This window comes from Magallana gigas, chromosome 2 (genome assembly GCF_963853765.1).
Source record: "Magallana gigas chromosome 2, xbMagGiga1.1, whole genome shotgun sequence".
Lineage (NCBI taxonomy): Eukaryota > Metazoa > Mollusca > Bivalvia > Ostreida > Ostreidae > Magallana > Magallana gigas.
Genome location: NC_088854.1, coordinates 37,456,006 through 37,476,338, shown reverse-complemented (window position 1 = coordinate 37,476,338; position 20,333 = coordinate 37,456,006). Strand labels below are relative to the sequence as shown.

At 33.6% G+C, this 20,333-nt stretch overlaps 2 protein-coding genes across 2 annotated transcripts; both read right to left on the bottom strand.

Annotated features, from left to right (window-relative positions):
- Window positions 1–782: 782 nt before the first annotated feature.
- On the bottom strand, window positions 783–7,406 carry LOC105320926 (potassium voltage-gated channel protein egl-36-like). Its single transcript, XM_011419066.4, has 3 exons — window positions 7,028–7,406; window positions 3,474–3,621; window positions 783–2,961 (listed from the first exon to the last, which is right to left on the bottom strand). The coding sequence occupies exons 1-3, from the start codon at window positions 7,375–7,377 to the stop codon at window positions 1,936–1,938; spliced, it is 1,524 nt and encodes a 507-aa protein (XP_011417368.2). The 5' UTR covers window positions 7,378–7,406; the 3' UTR covers window positions 783–1,935.
- A 2,231-nt stretch (window positions 7,407–9,637) lies between these two features.
- On the bottom strand, window positions 9,638–19,354 carry LOC136272980 (kelch-like protein 3). Its single transcript, XM_066076399.1, has 9 exons — window positions 18,952–19,354; window positions 18,734–18,845; window positions 17,296–18,247; window positions 16,933–17,038; window positions 12,247–12,406; window positions 11,144–11,404; window positions 10,411–10,588; window positions 10,078–10,287; window positions 9,638–9,809 (listed from the first exon to the last, which is right to left on the bottom strand). The coding sequence occupies exons 1-9, from the start codon at window positions 19,099–19,101 to the stop codon at window positions 9,791–9,793; spliced, it is 2,148 nt and encodes a 715-aa protein (XP_065932471.1). The 5' UTR covers window positions 19,102–19,354; the 3' UTR covers window positions 9,638–9,790.
- Between the last annotated feature and the right edge of the window lie 979 nt (window positions 19,355–20,333).

Here is a 20,333-nt window from a genome sequence, read left to right as displayed (position 1 = left end):
AGCTTCATTAATTTTCACCAAAATCATTTCGGAGCGATTCTGCAATTGTCTGCTACATAACGGGTAGATGGGAGGCATTTTAACTGTGGCCATGGCCTGTCTCGAGACACAGATTATTCTTACTATGCAGAGTGTAATGAAATTAATAGCATTCTTGTAGGCTTAAAGCTTAATTGGTAATGTAAATGTCAACAATACGGTGTGTTGATGTGTCTATTTCGTAAATGTCCGATATCATATACAATGGCAACCCGTACAAGCACGGGTCAAAGTCTAGTTCTAATAAAATCGATTGTTCAGACGGAAATGTGTATTATGGTTATACAAAGAATTATCTGCCTTCTTCAACAGCCATTGTTAAAATGAGTGATTTTAGTCAAACAAGCATCAAATTACAACATGTATCACTCCTAATATCAGTAAAACTATCATTGATTTTATATGGGAACGAATAATCAATTATTGAAACATTTACAACCTAACCATATCATCAAGAATCGTTTAAGTTTCAAAAGAGATTTAGGTTCCTATTATTGAAATATTAATTCGGGTTTAGTGTTTTAATAAACATAATTTTTTTTTCAACGAAAATTATCATTGCATTACAATACACATTTTTTTTTAAAGTGATGTTATATTACGTCAGCTGATTTTTTAATTTCATATCAAGAAGTTAAAAAGTACCTTTATATTGTGACGAATTTAATAATATGGTTTACGGTGCAACCGTTGTGACACATAAGTCATTATGATAAAAATTACAAAATGAATCCATCGCGATATAAACAAATTATTTTTCTTTCGTGTTTTTTTGTTTGTTTGTTGGTGTTTTTTTTTTTTTATAAAATTCACTCTGACGACAGAAAATTTAGTACGTCAAAGTAGTACGAATTTTCTGTTAGCGCAGACGTTATAGTATGTCTGCGCATGCGCTCGTTAAAAAAAATTATTCTTTGACAAAATTGATATTGCGTACAGCGTTGGCTATTGATAGTAAGTTCCCGCTTTGGCTGCAATATTTTTTTTATGAAAATAAATTTTAGCGGTAAATATTGTACAAATATTCAACAATCTTAAACGTTGATTCTATTTAAATACTGTTTGATAATCCACACTGACATTTCTAGATATACCACAGATCTTTAACAGAGCTTCCTTGCTTTGTTCCTATGTCCGTCGCACATGAAGGCCTATTCCTTTCGATTTTTCTTTTTTATCCAACAAAAAAGCTAGTTCGTACAAAGCAAGAAAATTGTTTACAAAAATTGGAATGACAAGGGCCAGAACTATTACTGAACTTATTGCACAAAACGCCCCTATGATGCGACCTAAAGCGCTTGTCGGATAATTTCGATTTTGTTTGATTTACAACACATCATATAGAAATACGGTAGTCATTCATCGACTTACGACTGTACCAATTCCACATTTTAATCACGAGTGAAAATCAATTGTTTCGCCGGATTTTTATTAATTTTTTTGTCATAACTGGAAATGAATCAGTAAATTTTGCCCTCTACCACATATGCAGTCGTTTTAAAAATGGTTTCAGTACACCTGATTAAATGTATAACAGATTACTATTTCAATATGAATAAAATGATTTCTTTTGGGGAGCAACTCTTTGTTAAAATATCAGTCTTGTAGCTTCTAGTACATGTATATGGTCCAGGAAGGAAAGAGTAGTATCCTTTCTTTGTCATCGTCAAAAGAAATTGTTGCTCATGTAGTCGATGCGGGCCAATGTCATCAAGTTCATCAATCCACAAAGAACAAAGTTTTGTGTTAAAGTCTGTTTCAATTCCGAATAAAAAGGTTATATTTGGTTTTAATTCCGAGATACAAAACCTGCTGATGAAACACGTTTGTCAAAGTTTACGTTTTCTTTCTTAAAGTTTACAGGATTTTTTAAAATAAAAAAAATCCGTATTAAGGTTAGATCCCCTTGTCCTGGTGCTTTGTAGGCAGCGTTTGCAGGGTAATTGGTTTTAATTTCCCAGTTTTCTCTTTTCCCAACAAATGAGCTAGTTCATACAAAGCAAGAAAATTGTTTACAAAAATTGGAATAACAAGGGCCAGAACTATTACTCCACTTATTGCACAACACGCCCCTATGATGCGACCTAAAGCGCTTGTCGGATAGATATCACCATAGCCAACCGTTGTCATGGTGATCAGCCCCCACCACCAAGCTGTGGGAATACTCTTCATAGTGTCCGTTTCCACAAAGTAAAGAAAATTGGCAAAAAAGTTCACTCCGACAAACAAGAATAACAAGAGAACCAAAATTTCTTTGAAATTTTCCTTGAAGCAAAAAGCCAAAACTTTAATGGCGGCAACATGTTGAAAGATCCGAAGCAGACGAAACACACGAAGCTGTTGAAAATAGATTAGGATGTCTAGATCCCCTGTCTCATAGGTGAAGTTAATCAAGTTTTTTTCCAAGACGAAGCCAACGATTCCACAAATAAGGACAATAGAGTCGGAGATGTTCAGTAATGACTTATAGTACATAATTATGCTCGGACAAGCCAATAGGCGTAATATGAGGTCTACGGTAAAAACAGCATGTACAATAAGGTCAATCCGATCAAATACTTGGAGACGAGTGAGTTTGTCTGGAATCTTGACCTGCTTTAGTTTTTTCTTTAATTTTAGTGCTGCAAAGTATCTCACTTCGTGAGGATTAGTTCGGTTGATTTTGCCCATCTTCTCATCAAAGTCGGCATCGGAATAGCCTGCATATTCACCCAGAAATGACATCATCGCTATCTCCGCGTCCTTACTGCAGTCGACGTTATTCTCGAAATACTCTTTAACTTCGTCGTCATAATCATTGTCGTTAAACAACAAGTCACGTGCTTCACAAATCGTCATTTTCCGCTGAAGGCTTTGAACCGTGCTCAGTGATAATGACGCCAATGACAGAAGAACAAAAGTGAGAATAAAGGCAAGATAGATCTGAAAAATAAAAGTTTACATTGCATGAATTTATCCGTGTGAATGGATAAACGTAAAGATAATTACATGACTCATGCAGTCCTATTTCCCAAACTGCAATACTGTAAATTCCTTATATTACTCGAGTACTTAATTACGCGATCCCGCTGGTTTGTATCAAATTGCGAGAATATAAAATCGCGAACGTGGAACTCTTCCCCTTATTTCTTATATTTTTCAACTCTCAGAAAATAATGGCGAGATTTTAAAATCCGCGAAGGATGCTTCTCGCGATTTTACGCGGATATTAATTCCTCGCGTTTAATAAGGAATTTACAGTAGACCATACCATTAAAACAATTCTAACGAGGCCTAAATTTGAGATAACTTAAAGGTTAATTAAGATAATTTGAAACCAAACCGTACAGCTTTCTTGCAGTGAACGCAAAGACAGCAGAAAAGCAAAATAGTTCAATATATTATTAATGTAAAGTTTAATATCGGTTATTTACAAATTGCACCAGTTCACCGACCTTGGCTGGAACCGAAGACTCTCTGTTGTCTATAATACACCACAGCCGTTGTCTACAAGAATAACCCCCGGATGTAACCAGGTTGTCGGTAGGAATATTTTTTCTGAACCGTTTGGAGGTTTCTTCTTGTTGGCGAAAGGATAAAAACCTGGAAAATAGTATTTGATAGGTACCCTCTTTATACTTTTCTTTTGTTATTTTTGTACTATTTATTTTTCGGAGTTCGGAGTTGTTCTGGGCAGATATAGAGATCTGCCATTTAACTAAAAATAGTGAAACTCTGATTAAGGAAGGAGTCTTCTCGTTATCAAACATATTTCCTATAATAAGAAATTCATGAAATTTTGACACAGTCAAACGGATCATATTACCAAATGATTCTATTAGTTTAATCAAAATTGACCTTTTTATTTTTGCATAAAGGTCAGGTCAAGGTCACTACCTTTTTCCTCAACGTAAAGGATGATGAAAATAAATGTAGCTCTTTGTAGTTCTGTAGACATTTGATTAAGATTGGAAGATTCTATTCTTCAATAAAATGATAGAATATCAGAATGGTTATCAGCTTATACTACTCAATTTGAATAAATATTTATACTAAAATTGATATTGCTTAACCCTCATTTCCTTTAATTTTCTTAAATTTTGAAGAAATTTTGAATATTTTTTTATGCTTCCAATCATAAAATAATTCTGATTTTTATGTATTATGAAGACTTTATATAAAGATATGAAATGACAGATAGGCTAATATATTGACCATTTAATAAGAGAGGAATCCTGATTTTAGTGCTCTTCACAAAAATCAATGTATAGAATGGGCGCTTTAAAAAGCTTATAAAAATGTAATTTGATAGGCAAATCATATTTTAAAAACATATTCTGAAACCCAAGTATCATATCATTAGTACACATTAGTATAAAAATCCAACATTATTTTTATTGTTTTTAAAATGCTAAAACAGACTCATTAATCTGCATTAATTCTGAATTGCGAAACATGTGATATTGTCCTACGCCAATATTACGCCAAAAAAATAGTTCTTTTTAGATTCTTAACATTGTTTACTTTCTCTATGCCAAGTTGTATGATAGTAAAAAAAGAAAGAAAAATATACTATTTTAATTTCCTTTCATCTTGATTTAATAACATTTAATCAAATTTACGTTTGACAAGTCAAAAACCAGAAAAGACTCCTTCCTTAATGGTTAAAATAAACCATGAAAGAGATATATGTAATATTATTGAGGATACATTCAAGTATAATTATCAGGCACGTAGCTTCAGAGGGGGCCAGGGGGGGGGCCTGCTTCCCCCCCCCCCCCCCCCACTTTTTCTCGCAGCAACAAATTTTTTAAAATTTACATTTAAAAAAGTGAATTATTAAGGAGTTGCCCCCCCCCCCCCCCACTTTTTTGGGAGCATGTAAAAAATTGGTATGAAAATAATGAAATAAGGATTGAAATTGAAGTTATATACTTCGCCAGCCCTGTCAAAACAGACATCATATATTGGATTGGTTTATTCATATCTTCGTTGCATAAAGGATACATGTATACAAACATACCTTACTCTTTTTAATTTACATTTATATACTGGTGAAGATTTTTAATTGAATACCTTTTAAACAAAAATAAAGACCCTTGGCACCATGTAGTATGTACAGGTTATTTCAATTTAGAACTTTTAGTCGATTTTTCCGGGTAAAAGTGACATCTTACTTCGTACATGTACTATACTGATATTTATATTTTAAATAATTACGTCTTCTACTTAAATTCTATTTTGTTAATATTTATGACCGTATATCGACATGGCGACCTATAGTTTATATCGACATGGTGATTGTCAATTTCTTGATAAGGTTATATGCCATAAAATGATATCGGTGATATTGGAAGGTGGATTTTTCTACCAAAATTATCTAATGAAATAACTTTGTTGCTCAATTCCAAGTTTCCCATCAACAGCATATCAATGAGACTATTCTAATTGCAAAATTAATTTGCAAAATATATGCGTGGATCAAAATGTTTCGGGGGGGGGGGGGGGGGGGGGGAGGGAGGTCTGAGGAAAATAATTTGCAGAAGGAATGGGGAGGACCCATTGTTGATAGAATATTTTGCATTGGGTAATAAGAAATACTGGTTACTTTAAAATACATTAAATCTTTATGGTAAAATCCTTAAATTTCATAGTATTAATGTATTATATATGATTGGAGTTTGAACTTAAATTTAGATGAATGGTTTGAGAGAATAAATTGAATTGAATTGAGATTAGGCCCCAGATTGCCAATTATATTGAGTACTGGGTTTTGTTATAAATAAATTAATCAAACGCCGTCTTTATTGTTCAATTCGTGTGGAAGCCCAATATCGTGGTATGTTGCTATTATGGAAATGCACAATTTTCACTCCAATGATTCACCAGAATTGATTGCGGTGGACTCTAAACACTGAAGATATTGATATTCCCTCATTAGTTAATGTCATATTGGATGTAGAGAAACAGGTAAATAGTGAGTTAAACATCTGTGAAAGAGTTCATTTACGTACATATTATGAACGTTTATTGCTACATTCTGATCACAGGATTATGAAAGCACTGTGTATATTTTTTTCAATGCAATTCGATCATGATTCAATAAAGCAGTATTAGTAAAACAGACGCGGTCTGTTATTGATAGAATTTGGAATCTGCATTGTAATTGTATGATTACATGTATAAATTAAATTAGGGTATAGTATAAACCTATTGTTAGAGACCAACCACTTAATGCAGTCACTAAGCCCTTAGAAGCTAGCAGCCAATATGGAAAAAAAATCAAAGTACTGCAAGTACTCGAACAGACAATTACTTTATGCTTTGTTACTGGGATTTTATAAATACTATCAAGATGATTAAAATAATTTTCTGTTCGAGTACTCTGAGTACTTTGATGATTCTCCTAATTGGTAGCTAGCCTTTATGGCCTCTGTTGGTGGATGTTGGCTACTACATGTATATGAAGAAAAGAACTGTTAGAATATCCGAGTGCAAGGTTATTTTAAACGGGTTAGATCAACAGACGAGTCACTGTGCTGAGCTGTAATGACAAAAAAAATTACGAAAACAAAACACTGAATACGAAGGGGGTATTGGGTATGATATAGTAATACATATATGTGGCTGACAAATGCATCACATTCCATTCTTTTGTTGATGTATGATTAAATAAGCTCTCTATGATTACTTTCAACATACTAGAAGAATGATGTGCGGAGCATTTTATAACAAAAGTATGCTTAAAAAATTGCTTAATTAGATAAAAAAAAAAGTATTTGTAATAGTTTCAATGTAAGCATGTACAATATGGAGTTAGAAATTTACGCTCTAACCACTGCTCCACGCTGTTAGGTAAAATGTTTTTGAAAGAAATCATTGGTAGAATTTCGATAGGAAGTACGTCACAATATGGAGGTGTCCCACGCCACCTTAACACATAGTTAGAGGGTTAAACTGGACATCTGATCGACCTTTCGAACACATCACACATTCACATTTGGCTCACCTGTACAAACAACACGGTTCTAGCAGCTCAGACCCGACCCCCCAAAACTCCAGCTCCTCGGCAAACTGTCCTGGGCACACATTTAGAGGCATGTGTAACTTGTCCGTAAGGAAATAAGTGTGTATCGCTTTAAATATCTCTACGGGACGATTAAATGAAATATCCCCTCCTTTTTCCTTACAAAGTTTGGGTAACATTTTCCCGAGTAATGTTCCTGGATAATTTACAAGTTTTTCTTTAGGAATTTCAAATCTCGTTCCCGCCACGTACATTTCGACACGAGATGATTTCGAATTTATCATATACGATTTTGCATCCTCTACTTTTCCCATCATTTGAGTCGTCATCATTACTCCTGGCACCCGACAGGAGAATTATTACGGAGAAGGGCTTGCTACTGAACCTTCAAGTTCATAAATTCATAATTAAGTTCGTAATCGTGATATTGATTATTTTAAGGTATCGGATGTACAATTGAGCCTGAGAGCTCGGGATTTTCCGGGATGAGCTCGGTAGATTACGGAGCTTGAAGTAAATTTTCAAAAAGTCGCACTATTTTTGATTTAACATAATAAACAATAAAGAATAACAGTTGATGCACAAAGTTAAGCAATATTTTTTTTTCTTAATTTTAAAACGAGTTATTTTAATTTTAATATGTAACGATAGTATTGGCAAACGTAAATAATTTAGTAATTTATCTCCAATTCTTCGTATCTCTTAAATATCTTGGAAGTAATCATTGAACCAAACTTATTTATAGATTTGTGCCATGGCAGTATTTAAGATATGAATTTAAGATTTTCAAAATTTTACACTTGTTGCTATGGTAACAAAAAAAAAATTAAAAATGAATAAAAATCATTGTGATCATCCTGTAAGGCAGAAGTGCTTGTTTTAAACACAATTTAGAACTATTCTTTGTTGCTATATGTGGGAAACGGGACAAACTTTTATACTATATATTCAAGCGTTATTCAGCTGTCGTTGTTAAGGAAATAGACATTTATATTGACATAAGAAATTCATTCAGACATGCTTGTTCAAAACTTCATATGAACGACCATTCCTTTAGCTAAATTGCAGCTTCAACTGATATTGCGTAAAGTTTGGTAATTTCAGTCAGTTTATTTTGAGTATCGCAAAATATGAAGATTCTTTTTTAATTTATTGTGTAACCATATCAACGGATTTCAATTTTCATATGCTAAACTAAAAAAACAATATAAAGATCTTCCATTAAAACCAACTTATGTTGAAATAAATGAAAAAAAATGGTATATATGAAGTGCTGTTTATATACGTTTATATACCATGTTAACACCTGTTAGATCCATGAACAAATTTTTATAATTTGAAAATTTTACAACATTTTTTATCGAATTATTTTATTTTGTATAGCTTAAACTGATGGTACCACTTGCAATTTGTCTTTAAAATAGCTTGAAATGGCTATTTTTTTCATTTTTGTTTCCATGGCAACCAGTCCCCCATAGTAGCCGAACGTTTTACAAATGCCCCCTTTTTTACCTCTACAAAATTCGAAATTGATGCCGCTTGTCAATCAAGTGTTTGAAAGTGAAACGAAAGAAGAATTTAATAAACTTTGAAAATAACAATAGTACACTGCTCGAATAATTTTAAACAGTTTTTATATGTATTAAGAGTTAAACAGTGCCTTAAATGGTATTTTTATCTAAATGAGCAGACAGTAGATTTGAGAAATCCGACAAAAGTATAGCCAGTTATACAAATCAAGAAGTTTCCGCTGCTGATTCTCATTGTGAAATTGGTTTCCTAAAAGCAGGGTCTATCTGTGCGCGCGCGTGTATTTGTATGTTAGGTATGTACATGGTAAATCGAATGTTGAATTTTCCATTATAATAAAGTCATTCAAAATATATTACAAATTAATCAATTGATATTACTAGGCTTGATAATAATATTAATTGTCCTTCATTTTATTTACTAAAAATCAAGTTAATTAAAATCACTTAATAGACCCTTTTCCCTAGTTCTGTATCATATTATATGTAATTACAAGTAAAATTCCAGAATCTCATTCTAAAATAAACTTCAATTGAAACATATTGTTTCTTTCCCAGCAGTAGACTATTTTTGCAATGTTTTTGAAAAGAACAGAATTAATTATTGAAGTATCTTGAAGACTCATTCATGTACAATTAATTGGAAGATATACCAAGATATTGTTGAACATTTGGTTCATGATTGAGATCAATGTTCCTGTGATTGGAAGCCTCCAGATTCAGAGGATCTTGATTTTTGGACCCTAACGCAAGGTTTTAATAAAAGGCTTTGAAATCACTACATGTTTATACTTTTATTCCATTAAAATTATTTCAAATAGATTTTTAAATAGTTACGGAAAAATGTTATTAGATCAATTTTCTTGTAAAACAGACGCAAAACAATCATAATTTGAATATTTTTTAAAAAGTAAGGTATATTGACCTATAAGAGTACAAGTTTTGACCATTTGGCCATAGCAATTAAGCCCCCACATTGTGGGCACTGTTCCAAAGCCCGAAATGTTCATACTCATTACATGCAAACTTATAAAATAAATTCAAAGAAAAAAATATGAATACCAACAGTTGCATACAATTTAATTACTTTTGCCCCATTTTACATCAATGTTTCTAAAACAAAAAAATATTACGCTGATAATAAAGAAGTTCAGATTTTAAATTGTCCTTAAAGAATAAAAAACTCCAGAAAAGATTTCAGTTTGATGGATGGGCCTCAGTATTTTCTTAACCACCTGAAAACAAAAAAGATATGAAAAGATTACTTTATAATCATAATGTGCATTTATGAATAACAAAAAATGTTTAGTATAACTAATCCAGTGAATAAAAGAGAAATAGGATTTAATCACAATTTAAACCTTAAAATAAATACAAAAGAAGAATATGAAAAAGTTCACACATTACTTACATCATTTACAAAAAGTCATTGACAGTTAAGGCAGACAAGTCTTATCAGACAAGAACAGTTTTCATGAGCTAGCTTATGACTTCTTTACTTACTTATTGGTTTCCATGTTGTAGAATAATTCAACTTTGTTCTCATAGTAAGAACTGGAGAGCTGCCCGTGATTCATTTGACTGTATCCCCCTTTCAGACAAACATTGCCCCCCTCAGCCGAGGTAGAGGCAGCAGCCCTGGGCTCAGGGAGTGCCTTCACAAAGAACCAACAATTGGTTCTAGGATTATAACACTCCACCGATGAAAGCAAGCTGAATTGATGATAAAAAAATGAAAATAATTATAAAAGTTATCATCCAAATTTCTTTTCATTAATTTTAATCAATATTCGATCTGTTTTGTCCTGAAAATTGTGAAGACATATTGGTACATACCGATTTCCTTCACCTATTCCACCAATAGCAAATATATAGCCTTCTACTTCACAAAGGGAATGCTCCATCCTGGCAATATTCAATGGAGCCACTGGTCTCCACTCTTTGGTCTCGTACGAGTACACCAATACTTTATTAGTGGGGGAGGGACACTCCGAATCTTTGTACCTGGCTCCACCTACAAAAATTGCATAATCAGATCATCTTGCATTGATTTAAACATGATTTGATTTGACAAATATATATTCTCTTCAAAATGAAAATTATTTTGGTCATCTGAAATTTTTGCTGATTTTGTGATATGCTTTGCCCCAGACCCTGTCAAAGTCCCATGGAAATTCGACCACCTTGATCTATCTACTACTACAATCTTGATAGACCTCTACCTTTAAGACATTAAGTTTCCATTTTAAAGTTTAAAAGATATGGTCAAGTTAAAAAAAAGTAAGACACAGAAAAGAATGAAAGAAAACATGTCCTTCAGTTTATTATATTGATGACATGAAAAACTAAAAGCAATGCATAAATCAAGCTTCATTAATATTTTGAAAAGTTAATCAAAGGGAAGGATCTTATTTGTTAAGATATCTACAGATTAGAAATATATAGAAAATTTAAACAAAAACGCACACAGAGAAACACAGGATAGAACTTCCAAATTCCTTCCAGATGTCCATGAAGACTAAAGAGTTACTGGCATCCTATATAATGAGGTAGAACTGTATCTACTTACCGACCATGTACCACTGGTCTCCTCCCCACACCATCGCCTTTCTGGTATCCTCTTTACTACCATCAGAGTGGTCCTGTTTTTTATGTCGTTTACTCCTTTTCTTTTTAACATGTTTGACACAGTCGTTGCTTTTCCCCTCTACTATGGAAACATGTTTTTGCTTTGGTTTCCTCCCCATCATACAATCCATGCTTTGTAGTCCAGTTACGCTTGGTTTGGTATGATAATGATCCCAATGCAGGTTGTCGTTCATCATAGACCCTAGGTATATATGTAATTTATGATCATATAATGAGCTGTTTTAAGCAAGTTCAATTATTAAAAAATAATAAACTCTAGTCATCATATGTACATATAATTATGAAGCAAGTCCCTAGCTCTGTGTACTTGAATATCTAGCTGAATGATTAATATTATTATTTCAACCCAGAACTTTAAGATATCAATTTCCACATTGATTATGAAATTCTTTGTAAAGAAGTTTATAACTGTCCCTGGGACAGACCATAATATAATAACATCTCTGAAATGAATTTCAAATTTGAATATTTGAAGTGTCTAAAAATTAGGAGCATTCATGCACTTTGATAAGATTTGTAGTTTAAACCTTGATCAACTTAAATTTGAAAGTATCCAACTATCCATGCCCCTTTGCCTGCAACTATACATCAAGTGAATAAAGGTGACATAAAGATGAAGTGATTAAAAGGTGGTTATGTACAAATAAGATGGCTATCTTAGCTATACCTAAATAGTACATTGTTACCAAGGTAAACACGTACAGTAAAACTTGCTAACATGGAACTTGGATATTAGAATAATAGGTTTAGTTGGATTAATGAATGAAGTAATAATATTTCACCCATCATTTGTTAAATTCTCTTCTACTAATATAAATAATCTTACTTATTAGGAAACAAAATTTCTTCATCCTAATATCTCTTTTTACATGCAGAGAATTTTACTGAACTATAACATTAAGTCAATTTTCCTTATGATGAGCCTGGAAAAATATACTTTTCACTGTTTTATCCTCCTTTTTATATTATTTTCTCATCAATTTCTTTTTAATTTTGATGATATATTGACAATGAAAATATTACATTTTGATTCCCTGTATTGCTTGATACAAGGTGCAGAAATGGTGGACGAGCTTTGACTTCGGGAACAGGCATGACGATTAAAATCCTCGACAGCATCCTCAGTCATTAGAACAATGTCATAATTGACATCGGGTTCCTTGAACTCAGAGCTACAGTGTGTCTATAGGGGCAACAGAAAGAAGAAAGACAGAAAAGGAATAGGTCAGAATGTGAAGCAGTCATAGAATGGAATGTTGCACTGAAATGTTGACATAGCTCTAGCTAGAGCTATATCATATATATATTTCTAATATTAGGCCACCTCTCAAAGAAGTTTTTGTTCTCTCCTTGAAACATAAAAATGCATCATGTAAAAAGGAAATAATATATCAAATATATTTATGATATTAGGTCACCTCTCAAAGAAGTTTTTGTTCTTTCCAAGTCAGCTAATTATGTAATTCATGTATGCAGGTGTATTTCATAAAATTCTGGGCATCATAATACATGTATTCATATTAATTCTCGTGCATGCATGCAATGTTGAAAAGAAATGAATGAATTTCCGTTTTTTCATTTATAAAAAAGGGCTAAAAAATGAATTTCAAGATGGTTTATAATCAATAAAGTCATTCCATTGATTCATTCCAGTTTTTGGGTGAGTTTTTTAACATATACTGTACTTACCTTTGACAATACTTTATATACAGACTGATGATCAATCTATCTAAGCATGATTTGCTGCACATGGAGCAAACCTGATTATGCCGTCAATTCAGTCATTTATCATTTATACAAACATCATCTGATCTTTTGTGTGGAAGTAAAATTAACTACTGGTAATACCTGCTTATAATACTGTATAAAAATACTTAATCAAACAAGAGGCCCATGGGCCACATCGCTCACCTGAACAGCAGTTCCTTGTAACATTACATTTCGTAGCATATGCTTTTTCTATTTTAAACATTGAACCCCTTTCTGGGGACCCAGTTATGGTCCGAGGTTTATGGTTGGCTTGAACAACATAAATAGTAACATAGGAATGAAAATGTGAAGCACTGCGGTGGGACCGCACGTACACAACCTGAAAAACTGAACATAGCAGAGTTCCACTTCAAGAGGAATAACTCTCAGACTGTACAGAACACAAGAAAGATAACTCTTGGTTCCACTACATTAGAGTTTACACAATTTGAGGATCCTTGCATAGTAATCTCACAAACTGTAGCATTATAGTTCTCGAGAAAAACTTTTTAAAAACATTTTCAATATATCTTTCTATGTTAAACTTTGAACCCCTCTTGGGGCCACAGTTTTAGTCCAGTGCTAAAGTTTTAATTATTTGGAATCTACATTATTTAAGGATGCTTGCCTAGTTATCTCACAAGCTGAAGCATTATAGTTCCCTAGAAAAAGATTTTTCAACATTTTCCCTCTATATTTCTATGCTAAACTTTGAACACCTCTTGGGGCCCCAGTATTAGATTGAGATCACGGCTTTTATAATTTCGAATCTACACTATTTGAGGGTGCTGACGTAGTTATCTGACAAATTGATGCATTGTAGTTCTCGAAAAGAAGATTTTTAAACATTTTCCATATATACCGGTACTTCTACATTTAACTTTAAACCCATCTTGGGTCTCTAGTATTAGTCCAGGGGTCACTATTTTAAAACTGTCGAACCTTCATTATCCAAGGTTGTATGCATGATAGTAATCTCACAAATTGAAGCATTGTAGTTCTCGAGAAGAAGATTTTTTAACATGTTACCTTTATATTTCTTTAATAAATTTTGACCCCATCTTGGGGCCCCAGTATTGGTCCGGGGGTCACGATTTTACCAACTAGAAAACTGACCAGTCAGGAAGGGCCCCGCTATGACAATTAATATAGAGAAGTGAAAAAAACTTTGAATTCCATCCTCTTTATATTAACAATGATGAGAAATAAATGCCCGGCAGAAGATGTAAAGAACTGGAATATATAGGATCTCGTGATTTGTAGTTGGATATGATTTTCATCCAACAATTAAAGTGTTTTTTTCTTGAGCCTTAGTGAGGGGATAAAACACACAAGTTGGATAAAAATCATATTATACTACAAATCATGAGATTCTATTTATCCCATATTTTATACACCGCAATCAATGTTTACACTGTTTATAAAACTCTACATTATTTTTACTTCATTATGCCTAGGCAAATCACATTGTAAAGTCACAACTCTGGAATATCAAAAAAATATCCAATGAGTCATATCCACGGGATAAAGTGGGTTAACATGGGATGAAATAAAATTTGTTAAAAAAACAAAGAATTGATACCAATGCAATGATACCTAGGCTTTGCCTCTATTCAATAAAACTATCATAAATCATTGTGTACGGTATTTTAACCCCAAAAAATATGAATATTATATTTCAAATCCATATTTCAAAGAATGTACACAATACTACACATCATTCAAAATTGACCTTAACTTCAAAACAAAGTTCATTTGCAGACACAGGCAGTGCAGTAATTAATCTCAATGTGACAGATAAAGATAAAGCTTAGGATTTTCTTCCTGTGGAAGGTTAATTAATCCCAAAGGACAAATATTGCACAGCCTTCCATGTATACAATGGTAACATTCTCAGCAGTTATCTCTCTTTGCCCATTCATTCTCAGCAGTTATCTCTCTTTGCCCATTCTTCTTATGCATAGTTATGAATCTACCCCACCACCCCAGCTCCAAACCAGAAGACATAGAGAACCAAACTTAGCATCAAAATATGTATTTCTGCCTACTGAACTACCATACCAAATTTGAACTTGATTGGGCAACCATAAAAAAAGTTATTAGAAAAAAACAGGAAATTTGTGGACGGAAGAGTGACAGACGGACGGACGGACAGAAGGACGGACGGACAGAGTGATTACTATAGGGCACCCGCAAATCCTTGCGGGGCCCTAATTAGGAATCTACATAATCGAAGGATGCATGCATAGAAATTCCACAAACTAAAACATTGTAGTTCTTGAGAAGAAAATTTTTAAACTTTTCCTTTATGTTTTTTAAAATGTTTAAATTTTGAACCCCTCTTGGTGCCCATCAATTGTCCGGGAGTTACAATTTTTTGAATCTACATTATTTAAGGATGTACATGTATGCATAGTAATATCCCAAACAGTTGCACTATAGTTCTTGAGAAGAAGATTTTAAAACATTTTCCTACATATGTTAAAATCTAAACCCCTACTGGGGCCCCACTTTTTGTTCGGGGGTCACGATTTTTACAATCTTCACTATGTATACAACCTTTTGTGTATGTATTGGCATTTTTGGTGCAGTGGTTCTTGAGAAGAAAATTTTTTAAACATTTTTCATATGTAGTTCTATGTTAAACTTTGAACCCCGCCTGGGGCCCCAGTCTTGGTCCGAGGGTCACGATTTCTACAATTTAGAATCTTCATTATACATACAAGCTTTTGTGTAAATATTGGCATTTCTGGTGCAGTGGTTCTTGAGAAGAAGATTTTTTAAACATTTTCCTAAGGTATTACTATGTTAAACTTTGAACCCCGCCTGGGGCCCCAGTTTTGGTCCGAGGGTCACGATTTTTACAATTTAGAATCTTCACTATATATACAAGCTTTTGTGTAAATATTGGCATTTCTGGTGCAGTGGTTCTTGAGAAGAAGATTTTTAAACATTTTCTTATGTATTTCTATGTTAAACTTTGAACCCCGCCTGGGGCCCCAGTTTTGGTCCGAGGGTCACCATTTTTACAATTTAGAATCTTCACTATGTATACAAGCTTTTGTGTAAATATTGATATTTCTGGTGCAGTGGTTCTTGAGAAGAAGATTTTAAAAAAAATTTCCTATGTATTTCTATGTTAAACTTTGAACCCCGCCTGGGGCCCCAGTTTTGGTCCGAGGGTCACCATTTTTACAATTTAGAATCTTCACTATATATACAAGTTTTTGTGTAAATATTGGCATTTCTGGTGCAGTGGTTCTTGAGAAGAACATTTTTTAAACATTTTCCATATGTTGTTCTATGTTAAACTTTGAACCCCGCCTGGGGCCCCAGTTTTGGTCCGAGGGTCACCATTTTTACAATTTAGAATCTTCACTATATATAAAAGCTTTTGTGTAAATATTGGCATTTCTGGTGCAGTGGTTCTTGAGAAGAAGATTTTTTAAACATTTTCCTATGTATTTCTATGTTAAACTTTGAACCCCGCCTGGGGCCCCAGTTTTGGTCCGAGGGTCACGATTTTTACAATTTAGAATCTTCACTATATATACAAGCTTTTGTGTAAATATTGGCATTTCTGGTGCCGTGGTTCTTGAGAAGAAGATTTTTAAAGACATGCACCCTAAACTTACTGTTTCGCAATTATCTCCCTTTTGAAAAGGGCTGTGCCCTTTATTTTAACAATTTATAACCCCCTTTCCATAAGGATGCTTTGTACCAAATTTGGTTAAATTTGGCCCAGTGGTTTTTGAGAAGAAGTTGAAAATGTGAAAAGTTTACAGACGGACGGACAGACAGACGGACGGACGGACGGACGGACGACGGACAACGGGTGATCAGAAAAGCTCACTTGAACCTTCGGTTCAGGTGAGCTAAAAACAGCATAAATTAATGTAAAAGGAAAAACAATTTGGTACACTGTACTCACGTTATAACGAAACATAACTATTCATGTACCTTTAGATATTGCTCAACACTCCCTCCACTGTTGGCAAGGCTCCTAGGTTCTTGAATCTCCAGATTCAGAGGATCTTGCTGATTGAGGCTGATGGAGGTTTGAACCCTACATCAAGGTATAAAAGTTGCATTGAATTCAAATATTCTTTGATGCACTGTCATTTTTTTTAAAACAAAAAAGAGCAGATATGATCTCTGTCGCAAAAATTATTAGCCGCAAACCAGTTTGACTCTGGTAAATCGAGAAATAAAGTTGGTATTAGATTTGATTATGCTCACTGTTTAATTTCAAGCTATAAGCCTATGATTTATTTTTTTTCATATATAAAAAGTAAGGTAAGATTGAAGAGTATATTCTCTTACCAGTTGGCCATAGTGATCAAGCCCACACAATGGGGGCTCTGCTTAAGGGGGGGACATTTTACAAAGCATTCCATCAATTGCTGGCTTGATAGGTGCGAGAACCTCACGGTATCCATCACTCTCTCCAGATTCTTCATTCGATCCTCCTTATGATGGTGAAGCCAACTTACAGTGCACTCAAAAATGTCCATCTCTGAACTCACATTGAGCCTATCATTGGACAAAATCATGCAGAGGGTGTCGACATCTAAGCCGTAGAAAGAGGGACTGTTCCTAATATCCATAAAATTTTTGGCTATGCCATCCATCAGAATGTCACAAAGTTGAACGTCTTTATGCCTCCTCATCTTTTGCAATAGTTTCAGCATGTCATGGTGACCAAGAGAGGAGATTTTCTTCAAACACATCTGTGTGATTTGCTGCACTTCAAACATCCGAGAGAGATCAAGTACCTCATGCAGACAATAAGGATTCATGAGATTGATATCACCAGAATAAATGCTATTTAGGAATATTTTCATAGCCTCATCGGAAACACCAGTAACCCTAATTTGCCTAGGTCTGATAGGTGGCTGAGTAAAGTCCTTGCTGTTAAACAACTTCTCAAACAAAGGACTCTGACTAGCAAGGACGACCTTATGCACCGGGTAAATAATGTTGCCCAGTTTGAATGAAATGTCACATATCTGTTCTTTGTTGTAGATTTCATTCAAATATTGGCCGATATTGGCATAGTGTTTGCTGTTAGAAGCCTGTATATGGCCTGAGAGTGGTGCAGCCTCTGTTTCATTTTCAGCCCTGGAAGATGATTCTTTAAGGTTTCCGGGAACCTCATAATCTGAGACAGTTTTAAGATTTCTGGGGACCTCATCATCCGATACAGTTGATGACACAGAACTTGGTGAAGAAACTGAACTTGGTGGAGAAGGTGTCTGGTTTTGGTTTCTGTTCACTATTGTATAAATACATTTCTCAATTACCGGTAAATGATACCTTCATAAAAGTTTCAGAATGATTTATAAATTGAGAATAATTAAATTAAAAATGAATGTATTTCTGTAAATATTTAATGTTCTTAAAGGAAAATCCTTTAATAACCCCCCCCCCCCCCCCCCCCACACACACACACACATACGCACACATACCCTAAATAAATATAATTAATATTCTTTACTCAGTGTTTGAAGTTGTTTTTATTTAATAAAAGCTGCATCAAAGAGCTTAATTTTTTACTACTTTAATCCATTAGAAAATATATTTGCTATAATAACTGCATTTCTAATGACAAAAAGAAATGAGTCTTAATAAAAATATTTTAGTTAAAGCTTTGTAACTTTTTTGTCATTTAGTCAGAGAGGGAAAGCAAACTTTTTATATGTCAAGTAAACACTAACCAGACCCAATAAATCTATACAAAGTAAAATACAAAAACCCCTACCCTTCTGCTGAATATATCTCAATTTCAAGGAGTCCAAGACCAAAGACCCAGAGGAGGAATTTGTAGGTGTAGAAATTCTAGATGTAGAAGTTCCCAGGGCAGCTTTTTCAGTCTTAAATAAAATAATTTTCAAATATTAAAAAAAATTATTTCTATAAATTGCTAACAACTGTAAATACATGTAAAGCATCACTTTCATATCATAAGCAAAAACTTACTTTCATCCTCTCTTGCCGCTTCCTCTCAAGCCAGCAGGCCTGAGGGTCGGCATCCTCTTTGCTCATGAAGCTGTACCAAACGTCCCGATTTACTACAATCGGTTCACGCTTGGGCAGGACTTCACATTTCACAATCGTAGTGTCCTTCATCTTTGGACACGATGATTTCCAAGATATCCAAATACGGCCTTTCAAGTTTCTGAGTTTAATTAAAGAATAAAAATAAATTTACTGTTGATAAACTGTTCCAATTGAACAATGTACAACCACACACGAGCACCGGACACTTTCGACGAATCGATGGGCGAAGGCAAAGATTGATAGTATTCACAAACTATCAATCTTTGGAAGTCACGAAAACGCAGCTTCTCTATAGCAATACTATTACGTAACTAAGGAAGTCTAAACATGCCCGCGCATTTAACTTGAAATAGCAGGAAGTAGCATAATATCTAGTCCATTCGTTGAACAAGATATTTCCGGATTTTTTTGTGACATGCAAATGAAAAGTCCATCAGTGTATGTAGCAAGTCATATTTTAAAACCTAAAAAAAAACAAGACAAGTATTCCACTCAATCGGAAAAACGCAAATATCCTATGTAAAATATATTTTCAAAGACACATAGGCCCATATGTATTATATATACTATCTTAAATTTTTTTGGATTGTAAAGTTATGCAACCTTTGAGTATCCAATCTCATTAAATTTAGATGTGCTGAATCCGCTATACAGCCCACAGATGCTTGGGGTCACATTTGAATAGAGTAGAACCTTTTTATGATATTTCACAATGACCAGATTCTCTCCAGACGTAATGGAGTTCATCGTGAGTTCAACAGACTTTATATTATAAATATTGCATTATGATTAACAAGCCCTAATGTACATTCGAATTTAAAAACATCAGTAACGTTTATACCAAGTTTAACTTTAATTTGTTTATTAATAAAAAGGAATATACATCTTATTTTGAGTTTTATATCTAAATGTACATTTATAGTGCATTAACCCCCTGCTAAAAAATACGTCATTTTTTTAATAGTCTTCTAATTAATGCACATTTTACATAGGACCACACCTTTTGATGAAAAATATGATTTATTTGAATGCCTCTTGTGGTTCACATATTCTAAAAAAATTCATGATGAACGTAATCATCATATATGATATGAAGAAACTATCATACACTGTTCAGAAAATATCGTATTTTATATTAGAGAATAATATTGAATATGTATATCATATATAACCACAAAACATGGTATCAAGAAACTATAAAACAATAAATTAAATATGGAGAAGAATGGTTTCTCTTGTCACAATAAATTTCTAAAAGAAAAAATCTACCCAATTGATTTACGTTCATTTACCAAGAGTTT

Excerpts from the sequence above, each read along its gene's own strand:
- LOC105320926 (XM_011419066.4), bottom strand. The coding sequence starts at position 7,377 with ATGATGACGACTCAAATGATGGGAAAAGTAGAGGATGCAAAATCGTAT. Across the intron at positions 3,622-7,027 it reads GAACCGTGTTGTTTGTACAG|GTTTTTATCCTTTCGCCAAC; the intron begins GTGAGCCAAATG and ends ACTATTTTCCAG. Across the intron at positions 2,962-3,473 it reads AGTCTTCGGTTCCAGCCAAG|ATCTATCTTGCCTTTATTCT; the intron begins GTCGGTGAACTG and ends TTTATTTTTCAG.
- LOC136272980 (XM_066076399.1), bottom strand. The coding sequence starts at position 19,101 with ATGAAGGACACTACGATTGTGAAATGTGAAGTCCTGCCCAAGCGTGAA. Across the intron at positions 18,846-18,951 it reads AGCGGCAAGAGAGGATGAAA|ACTGAAAAAGCTGCCCTGGG; the intron begins GTAAGTTTTTGC and ends ATTTTATTTAAG. Across the intron at positions 10,288-10,410 it reads GGAATAGGTGAAGGAAATCG|CTTGCTTTCATCGGTGGAGT; the intron begins GTATGTACCAAT and ends TCATCAATTCAG.